This window comes from Morus notabilis, unplaced genomic scaffold (genome assembly GCF_000414095.1).
Source record: "Morus notabilis unplaced genomic scaffold, ASM41409v2 Scaffold87, whole genome shotgun sequence".
NCBI lineage: Eukaryota > Viridiplantae > Streptophyta > Magnoliopsida > Rosales > Moraceae > Morus > Morus notabilis.
The window spans coordinates 831242-840663 of record NW_010366183.1 but is presented as its reverse complement, the minus strand read 5'-3'; the positions used below and the strand labels follow the sequence as shown (position 1 = coordinate 840663).

At 37.9% G+C, this 9422-nt stretch overlaps 2 protein-coding genes across 2 annotated transcripts in view; both read right to left on the bottom strand.

Moving 5' to 3' along the window:
* The window catches only part of LOC21406008 (primary amine oxidase), a 5248-nt gene extending 2142 nt beyond the window's left edge, over positions 1 to 3106 (bottom strand). Inside the window, exons 1-3 of the mRNA XM_010109845.2 lie at positions 1664 to 3106; positions 1358 to 1471; positions 171 to 718 (exon numbers count right to left, since the gene is read on the bottom strand). Of these exons, the coding sequence (XP_010108147.1) occupies positions 171 to 718; positions 1358 to 1471; positions 1664 to 2983 (1982 nt within the window). The 5' untranslated portion in view covers positions 2984 to 3106. The remainder of the gene's footprint in view (positions 1 to 170; positions 719 to 1357; positions 1472 to 1663) is intronic.
* Positions 3107 to 5124: 2018 nt separating this feature from the next.
* LOC21406007 (primary amine oxidase) lies at positions 5125 to 9156 on the bottom strand. Its single transcript, XM_010109844.2, has 5 exons — positions 7865 to 9156; positions 7170 to 7283; positions 6323 to 6775; positions 5946 to 6043; positions 5125 to 5530 (listed from the first exon to the last, which is right to left on the bottom strand). The coding sequence occupies exons 1-5, from the start codon at positions 9110 to 9112 to the stop codon at positions 5308 to 5310; spliced, it is 2136 nt and encodes a 711-aa protein (XP_010108146.1). The 5' UTR covers positions 9113 to 9156; the 3' UTR covers positions 5125 to 5307.
* Between the last annotated feature and the right edge of the window lie 266 nt (positions 9157 to 9422).

Here is a 9422-nt window from a genome sequence, read left to right as displayed (position 1 = left end):
ATATATATATATATATATATTAATGTAGCCATTGCAATTTCCTTTGAATTTGAATTTTAAAAATTTGATCTGGTGTTGGTTAATTAATGAGGCATGCACTAATTGTGCTTTTTCAAAATTAACAAGAATCAAGATTAGAGAGTATTTGGCAAAGAAGTACTTATAATTACCTTTCAGACCAAACAGCAAGAGTGTCTTCACCGTGGCTTTGGTAGACAAACAACCCACCAGCCCACTGCTCACTTCTATTGTAAGGGGTCACCCATATTTGGTTATTTGTGAAGCCACCTCTCCTTTGAGGAGGGTCATCAAGGTCAAGCAAGCTAGCAGCCGTGCCACCCGGAACCACCTTGTACCCGACCGGGTTACCGACCCGTGTTTTCTTCGTCGGGTTGAACACGTGGAACTCGGAGGGATCGTAGAGCTTTAGCTTGATTTGTGCTTCCTTTTCTGTTTTTGCCACGTTTCTAGTGGCTTTCAAGTAGCTCCTCCTTCTTGACTCTCCTGGTGAGGTCTTTTCCCTTTGAAGATGCACTTTGGCAAAGGAGTTATCTGAGCCGTCCACGTCCATATCAAGATAAAATGTGATGTAGTGATCATGTATGACTCCAATTACGTTTTCGGACAAAAGCGTGCCGTAGAGATTCTCTTGGTTTGGCACTTGATTAGTGTTGTCATATTGGGTGCCTTTCACCATCAAAATACCACTAAGCCCAACCTGTGATCAATTTGTTTGGTTTTAGAAAAATGTTATTCAGTGGGAAACATAAGAATTGGGGAAATTATATTGGCACACCATACTTTTATTGACACACCATTTCTATAAATGATATTTTTTTATTACAGCTTTAAGTTTTAACCTTGCGCTGAAATGAGTTTTATGTAATTTCAGAATTTGTACACCCACAAGCAATAACATGTTTTCTGTAAAATCAATAAGGATAATACCAAAAAAAAACAAAACAAAACAAAAAAAAACCACTAAGCACAACCAATTTTAAATCTAGACTCAAAACTTGAATGCATTCGGTAGGAGACATAAAAGCTATTAGTGATCCAATCGTTACATAATACAGATATATATAATATATTTAAGTTTATTAAACCTAACGTTACAATTTATATAATAGTGTAAGATTTAATAATTTTGCTTTTTTATCTTATAACGGTTGTATTTATTATACGTGGCGATGTATATCATCAATATTAATTGATAAATAACTATGGAACAAGAGATACTTCTATTAGTAAACAAAGTATATGATTTTGACTGAGAACAGAACACATGCATGTTGAATAGTGGAACGATAAGAACTAAAAAAAAACTAATTAATTGGATTATGACTAGCTAGCTAACCTTAATTCTGATTAGTCCGTCTATTTGAAACTCCCAATCCACAATATAGTCATAGTTAGCGACTGATGCTGCCATCCTCACCACTAGTGTCACCTTCGGCCGCACTTCTCTAATCTGCCAAAAAATACACCAATACCAAACACAAAAAGAAAATGTTGGAGAGAATATCAATGCCATCATACATCATTTGTTTTTTTTTTTTTTCCAATTATTAAAAAATACAAATCACAATAAATATATATATATTTGCATGGTTTTGACCCATTGGATTCATGTTATCGGATCCAAATCCAATTATACCCGTACCTGCATGCCCGTGATGGGACTCTCGGAATGTCGCCACCCGATATCCCCGGCGTAGCTCTCGAACACGCAAATCATATTCGATTGCACATACGGTGTCCCGTCGGCAGCTGCAAAAACACCGTCCATGTAGTAGGCGTTCCGGGGACAGTCGTTGAGCGGGTCAAGAGGCATGGCCTGCAACCCAAACCCGTATTCGCCCGCATCCATGTACGTCTTGAAATACCATGCATCTGTGGGGTCCATGTACGGCACAAACAACTCGGATACCAATCCTTTGTACATCACATCTCTAAACTTTCCGGTATCCGGGTCTCGGACCCTTGCCCGAGAGATTATCACTCCCGCCCGAGCATCGGCTTTTAGGTGAAATTCCCAATTTGCCCACTTCACAAGGTGATCATCCTCCACGGTGAAACTTGGGCCCTTGGGTTGCTCAATGGATATCGGGTTAAGAATATCCATGACCCGATTGGGCTCCACCGATGAAAACCGGTAATCCGTGTTGGCAGCCTTTGGTATTGGAATGTTCGCTCCCTTATCCGATAACTCCACCACTTGTTTGGTGTCCAAGTCAACGATCACGGTCAACCCTTCTATTGGCCGCATGTAGAAGTTCACCGTATCCTTCATGGAGTAGCACTGCACCTTTATTAACCTCCTCCCTTCCTCAGCCGCACCGTACCAACCCGTGGAGATTGGTAAACAAGCGAGGTCCGTCAGATCAACTCCTCGGCCAGCGATCGTGCGGTTGAACTCGGCGCTGGCCAGCGGCGCCACCGTGGCCGTCGTCATGTCCTCCACCGTCATTGTCGGGTACCCAGAGTGGGGTCCGGTCCGCTGCACGATAACCTCAGACGTGGTCAGGTCAACGATCAGCACGTGCGAGACTCCCCTCGCACGTGCGACTACCGAGGCCTTCCTCGGGAAAAGCGGGTTGCCCCGTTCCCATTCCAGGACCCGGGACTTCTCGGGCTCCTCGAGCTCCACGGTGTGGAGCGAGTGAGGCCCAGGCGACTGGAAGAGCGCGTGGGAGGAGAGGATGGCTTTGACCCGGTTGATTTCTCCAACAGTGAGAGGATCCAGTGGGTGACGAGGGGTGTCACGCTCGTGGCTTCGGCTGCGGCGGCGCGTGGGGACTGGCTGTGGCTTGGGCTGGAATATGCGGTTCTTGGAAGAGGTGCACCAAGGGGAGCTAGCGGCGCAGTCGAGAATCTCTGTCGCGGAGGGTGGCGCGGAGGGGAAGTTGAACCATGTGAAGAGGATTAAAACGGCGACGCTGAGAGAGAGGAAGATGAAGCGAAGGAAGTTTCTGGCTTCCATGGCTGCTGTAAAGAGAGAATATCCTAATTTCTGATCTTTAGGCTTACGAGAAATGAATCTCAAACGAAACAAATAAATGAAGCGTGAGAGAGAATTGACAAGTATTATATTTTAGTCCACAATGTGGACGCACAGTGGACTGGACTCTAGCCAAACTTGTGCATGATAAGTGCTACCTTTTCTTCTATTGTTTTGTTTTTTTCTTCTCTTCTTTTCTCTAGATATTTATTATTTTTATTTTTTATGACAGTAACATTTTGGATATTTTCTTGCAAAATTAATTACAATTTCGTTATTCCATTTAAATAATCTAAAAAAGCTACCAACTGCGTTTGTCAATATTATGTATTATATACGCATGTAATGGCATATATGTACTAAAATTGCAATTTGATTAATGTTGTATGTAACGTATGATTTGTTGTCAATTAATGTTGTATGTAACGTATGATTCTAGTTCAAATTGTTTTACTGATAAAATAATAATTTGTTATTTTACCGAGTCTTTAACTTTTGCAAGTTAGATTTAGTACGTTAAATTTAGTGGTCTCTCGCATGTTAATGAGATCTTACACGATTAGACTTTGTGATCTCTTTTATGTATTGATGTTGCTCTATATAAAGAACTTTGTACGTTCAGTTTTATTCGCTGAGAAATTGAAAAAGGTTCTTCATCTTTGTCTTCTTCCACTTTTATATATAAGCATATATATATATATATATATATATATAAGATCTATTATCTCTCCGAGATTCGGATAAGAACACTTTTGTCTAATAACAGATTCGTATCAGATTAATCAGAGCTTATAACTTGGTACTATTTGTCTGTGCATATTAAAAAACAGAAATTATAATAAATAGTATTTTTACAAAACTAAAGTAAGATACGTAGTATAATTTTAAATATATATTAAAAGTATATATAAGTGAATAATAAATCTATTCAGTGGGTTATTTCTTAAGAGCAAAAAAAAAAAAAAAACCAGCCCGTTGAGCCAACAACAGAGCCTCCCGTAAGGCAATCATATGAAATTTGTAAAATCTTTTATTTACTTTAATTTAGTTTTAAAAATTTATTATTTACTACAATTTCTAAAAAAATAATAATAATAATCAGTCCTAGATCTCTACTGCGCTACATATTTGTGGGTTGACTATAGCTTGTGAAGACCCACCCCAAACCCCAGAAGAGAAAATTAAGGAATCTTGTAATAATTTCTTTTTTTTTTCAAATTGATATATAAATATGGAAATTTAAGATAAATATGTTATAGTATTTTAGATTTTTGTATCTCTCTAATGAAGAGGTATTTTTCTAGATTTTCTCCGCTACTAATTCCTGTGCCGCCGCTTAATTAAAGACTCTCATAATTTTTTAGCTTATCCCTTGAGTAATTGGATCACTCGAACTATTAAGACAGATGGAATCTTTTGAATTTTGTGATTAGGGACAAAATGTCCACAAACAGGAATTGCCGTGACTACAATCGCCTCCAAGATTTATTTGTTTGTTTTTACTGGCCACCAAAGATTCTCCCACTAATTTACTTCCTCATAGGTTTATTTTATATAACTTTTTTTTTTTTTTTTGAGAAATTCACAGATAGGTATAAGTGTCTTTGTATTTGGGCCACTCAAGGCCTAAAACGACACTTTGAATTTTTATAGCTAAATAATAATTACTATAATAACAATAAATAATAATAATAATAATAACACAATAATATAATGCAACAAGTGGTCTCAAGAAAGCACAATCTTCAAGTTTTTTTTTTTTTGAGTCCCTCCTTGGCATTAAATCAGTTGACGTGCTTTATTTGCAGCAACTTCCTTGCTGCCGGAATCTTCATTCGGCAGACTTTCAACTGATGGAATTATCATCCAGCAATTTCTCACTTTAATATGTTATCAAATTTTGAAGTTACGAAAAGTTTAAAATGGTCATTAGCAGTTGCATATTAATACAGTCCACCAAAAAAAAAAAAAAAGTTTTAAGGACCAATCTTTTTATCAAAATTTGTTTTGCATTAAAATTCTGCCGGTGTTAATTTGACAAAGTGGTCACAATGATCAAAATATTATTGGAGTGGTCTTATTAGTTTTTGGGTAATTAGAATTCCATTGTTAGGAGTCTCTATTTTAAATATTAGATTTTTATAACATTACAAAATATGCACTATAGGGATAGAAATACATGTCTAACTGCTGCTATACATGTTACGTAGTCCTAAACTTGTATTTAATACATAAATTGGTTCCCTAACATTAATTACTCATTAAAAATCATCTAAAATTACTCGTATTTAAAATGGACAAGGGGACTAGTATTTGTTCTTATTCTCACTTGATGGCCTACAAACAGGAAAGTCATGTTCAAAAGCAGGTGGAATCCTTAAAATAGGATTGCGTTCAAAGAAATTGGCTGGCTTTAGATCAAAGCTTGACGTCACCGTGGGCATTATTGGAAAATCCTCTTGACAGGGTATGTGATGAAATCCCATGGTGTACCACAACACAATGTCCTTATTCTCAATCGGACGGTTCCTAATCATCATCACGGGGAGCAAAAAAAAAAAAAACAATATTAATGAAACTTTGCATATGGAAACAGAACAAAGCTTAAGACAAATATATCTATAGATATTATATTATGGCCTCGTTCACTTCACATATTTAGGTCCCGTTCACTTCGCTGATTCGAGTTTAGAATTTGAGTTTTTTTACAGTAAAAAGCTCTCACAAACAATCACATCTAACTTTTTTGCTACAGTAAAAAGCTCTCACATAAAATCACATCTCAACTCAAATTACAAACTCGAATCAGCGAAGTGAATGGGCCCTTAAGTTTTCAATTCAAACTGAGCTGATATGTGATATTCTTTTAGAATTTTTAACTATAAAAATTTAAAATTAAAAACTCAAATGGAAGAAATGAACGAAATTATATATATTTTTGTACCTCTCAGACCAGACTGCAAGTGTGTCATCTCCCTTGCTTTGATACGTCAAAAGCCCACCAGCCCATTGCTCACTCCGGTTATAGGGAGTCACCCATATCTATCACATAATACAACATGAATATAACAAATCTCAACTCAAATGTATAAATAAAAATTAAAAAAATAACACGCTGTTAAACTAATATGAGTGTACATAATGTCAATAATGGTGATGTTAATGATGATGATGAAAGGACTTCTTAATATAATCTCAAGTGTAAAGAGTTCCGGTCAAATTAATTTCAAAGTTAAAAAATTACAACATTATTCAATTGATATGAGAGAAGATAAATAGCAAAACTAATAATTTTTATAAAATAAAATAAAAAATGAACACCTGATTGTTAGTGAAAGCACTTCTTATCTGTGGAGGGTCAAGTGCATCAAGCAAACTGGCTGCAGTTCCACCGGGAACGAGTTTATAACCCGTAGGGTTTCCCAATCTAGACCGCCGGGATGGATTGATCAAATAGAATTCTGACGGTTTGTAGAGATCAAGCTTAATCTTCGCGTCGTTTTCGGTCTTGGCTATGTGTCTCTTAGGTTTTAGGTAGCTCTTCCTCGGCGACTCACCTGGCAAAGTCTCTTCCTTGACCAGATCAACCTTAGCAAATGAGTTGTTGGGTCCATCTATGTCCATGTCAAGGTGGAAAGTAACAAAGTGATCATGAACCACCCCAATGACGTTTTCAGACACTAGAGGAGTACTACTTATTTCTTCTTGGTTTGGCATTGTTTGTACATTCTCATAAGGACTCCCTTTTACCATAAGCATACCCGAGAGCCCAACCTGGAACATGTTTATAAAATTACTATTTCACCATCAATATACTAAGAGCCCGTTTAGTTCGTTGATTCGAATTTTTAATTCGAGTTGAGATGTGACTTTATGTGAGAGCTTTTTACTGTAGAAAAAAAGTTAAATGTGATTGTTTCTGAGAGCTTTTTACTGTAGCAAAACTCGAATTAGTGAAATGAACGGGGCTTAAGGCATATTCTTTTACCTAACTCAAATCACAATTCAAAATTTTTATTACAGTATTTTCTCCCATAAAAATTTAAATTCAATTAAAACACACAGCAAACATTATCATTATACGCAAAGGAAATAGCTTCTTTAACATATAAAATCCAAGCTAATTAATGTTAAAGGAGAAATCAGTTAATGACGGTTGAATACTAACCTTGACTTGAATCAAACCATCAGTTTGAAATTCCCAATCGAAGGTATAGTCATAGTTTCCAACTGTGGCAGCCATCCGAGCCACAAGAGTTACCTTCCTTCTAGCTTCTCTAGCCTGTTCCATTTAATTCAACTCTGTACATTATTTATAGATGTGCATAGTGAAACAAATTTTAATTTGATTAAAATTATATTTATAGTAATGAGAAGACACGTACTAAAGTACCACTATTGATCATAATTGAAAATAATGAGTAGAACTTCAGAAAAAAATCTCATAGCTAGCTAATGTGTGAATGTGTAATTAATTGCACATATCATAGCACTAATGAAATTAGTGGTTGATTTTAAGGATGATATAGGTCTCGTTCATTTCGCCGATTTGAGTTTTCAGTTCTAAGTTTCTACAGTAAAAAGCTCTCAATAAATATCACATCTAAGGCCTCGTTCACTTCGCGGATTTGAGTTTTCAATTCGAGCTGAGATGTGATATTTTCTGAGAGCTTTTTCACTGTAGCAGAAAAAGTTAGATGTGACATTTTCTCACTGTAGAAACCAAAAACTGAAAACTCGAATCGGTGAATTGAACGAGGCCTAACTTTTTCTACTACAGTTAAAAACTCTCAAAAAATGTCACATCTCAACTCAAATTAAAAATTTAAATCTGCGAAGTGAACGAGAACTATGTAATTGTACCTCTAGACCAGGGATAAGAGTTTCTGAGTGTCGCCAGCTAACATCACCAGCATATCTTTCGAAGATACAAATCACGTTGGGCTGAATATATGGCCCACCATCTGAGGCCGCAAAAACCCCATCCATATAGTAGGAGTAGTTTGGACAATCATTCAAGGGCACAAGTGATGAGGCTAGAGCCCCAAGCCCAAACTCACCCACATCCATGTATGTCTTAAAGTACCAACCCTCATCTAGATCCATATAAGGTACAAAGAACTCCGAAGCAAACCCTTTGTACATCACGCTTCTTAGCTCCCCGGTCTCCGAATCTCGAACCGTGGCCCGGGAAATCACCATGCCCGCTCGGGGGTCCGGCCTAAGGTGGAACTCCCAATTGGCCCATTTCACGACGTGCCCGCCCTCAACACTAAAGCTCGGCCCATTGGGTTGCACGAGTGAAATAGGGTTTAGTTGTCTCATCTCAGGAGGCTTCTCTTGGGCCGAGTAGCGGTAATCAGTGTTAACCGCCCTCGGGACCGGGATGGCCCGACCCGTGTCAGAAAATTTAACTACCTCTCTCTTATCAAGGTCCACCGTCAAAATGAGACCCTCAATGGGCCTCATATAGAAATTAGACGTGTTCCCGCTCGAAAAGCATTGGACCTTGACGATCCTCCTCCCCTCCTCGTTGGGCCCATACCAGCCCACCGAGGGCGATATGCAAACCAATTCCGACAAGGCAACACCTCTTGCGGCGATAGATTCAGCCAACTCGGGATACAAAAGTGCTACCTCCACGGCCTTGGAAATATCATCTAAGGTTAACATCGGGTACCCAGAACTTGAGCTTATCTCATGTCTCGTGACCCGGCCCAAGCCCAAATCCACAGTGACCAAGTGGGACTTACCATTGAGAAGAGCTATAACAAAAGCCTTCCTTGGAGGAATGGGGTCACCATTTTTCCAGCCCAACACTTGAGATTTGTACGGCTCTTCCAAAGTCAACGAGTGAATTGAAGGGAAAGTGGATGAAAGAGGTCGGTATGAGAAGAGAATGGCTCTTGCCCTTTTGATTTCTTCAATTGTAAGTGGGTCTAATGGGTGGTGAGGGATCTCACTGAAGTGATCAATCTTGGATTTGAACCAAAAATTGTGTTGTTCAAATGAGCCTTTGAGTTTTAACTTGAATGTTATAAGAGGAGGCCATGAACGTGAAACTATGAAGATAAGTAGGAGAGAGATGAGCAAAATTGTTAGTTTCTCCATTGGATCTCTCCTTCAAGTTTGAGAAACCTCTTTCTTTTTTTAATTTATTTTGGTGGAGAGAAGAAGAGAAACGAACTTCTTGTACCATATGCAAGTGTTCATTTTAATAATGTAATGTAAGCCATGCGTTGTTCTAGTGATAGGGTACGGGACCCGATGGGGACAAAATTCAACTTTTGATTATGACTCGTTTGGTTGAAATAGAAATTAGAATAGTTATTTTTCCTTTTTCTTTTTTTTCTCAAATAGTTCTTTTCTTTCTGGTATTATATATTACATTAAAATATGTTCGATACTTTCTATTTTTAAT

Coding starts and splice junctions, on each gene's coding strand:
- LOC21406007 (XM_010109844.2), bottom strand. CDS start 9,112: ATGGAGAAACTAACAATTTTGCTCATCTCTCTCCTACTTATCTTCATA. Junction 6,776..7,169: donor ATGGTTTGATTCAAGTCAAG/GTTAGTATTCAA, acceptor AACATGTTCCAG/GTTGGGCTCTCGGGTATGCT. Junction 6,044..6,322: donor GTGCTTTCACTAACAATCAG/GTGTTCATTTTT, acceptor ATTATGTGATAG/ATATGGGTGACTCCCTATAA.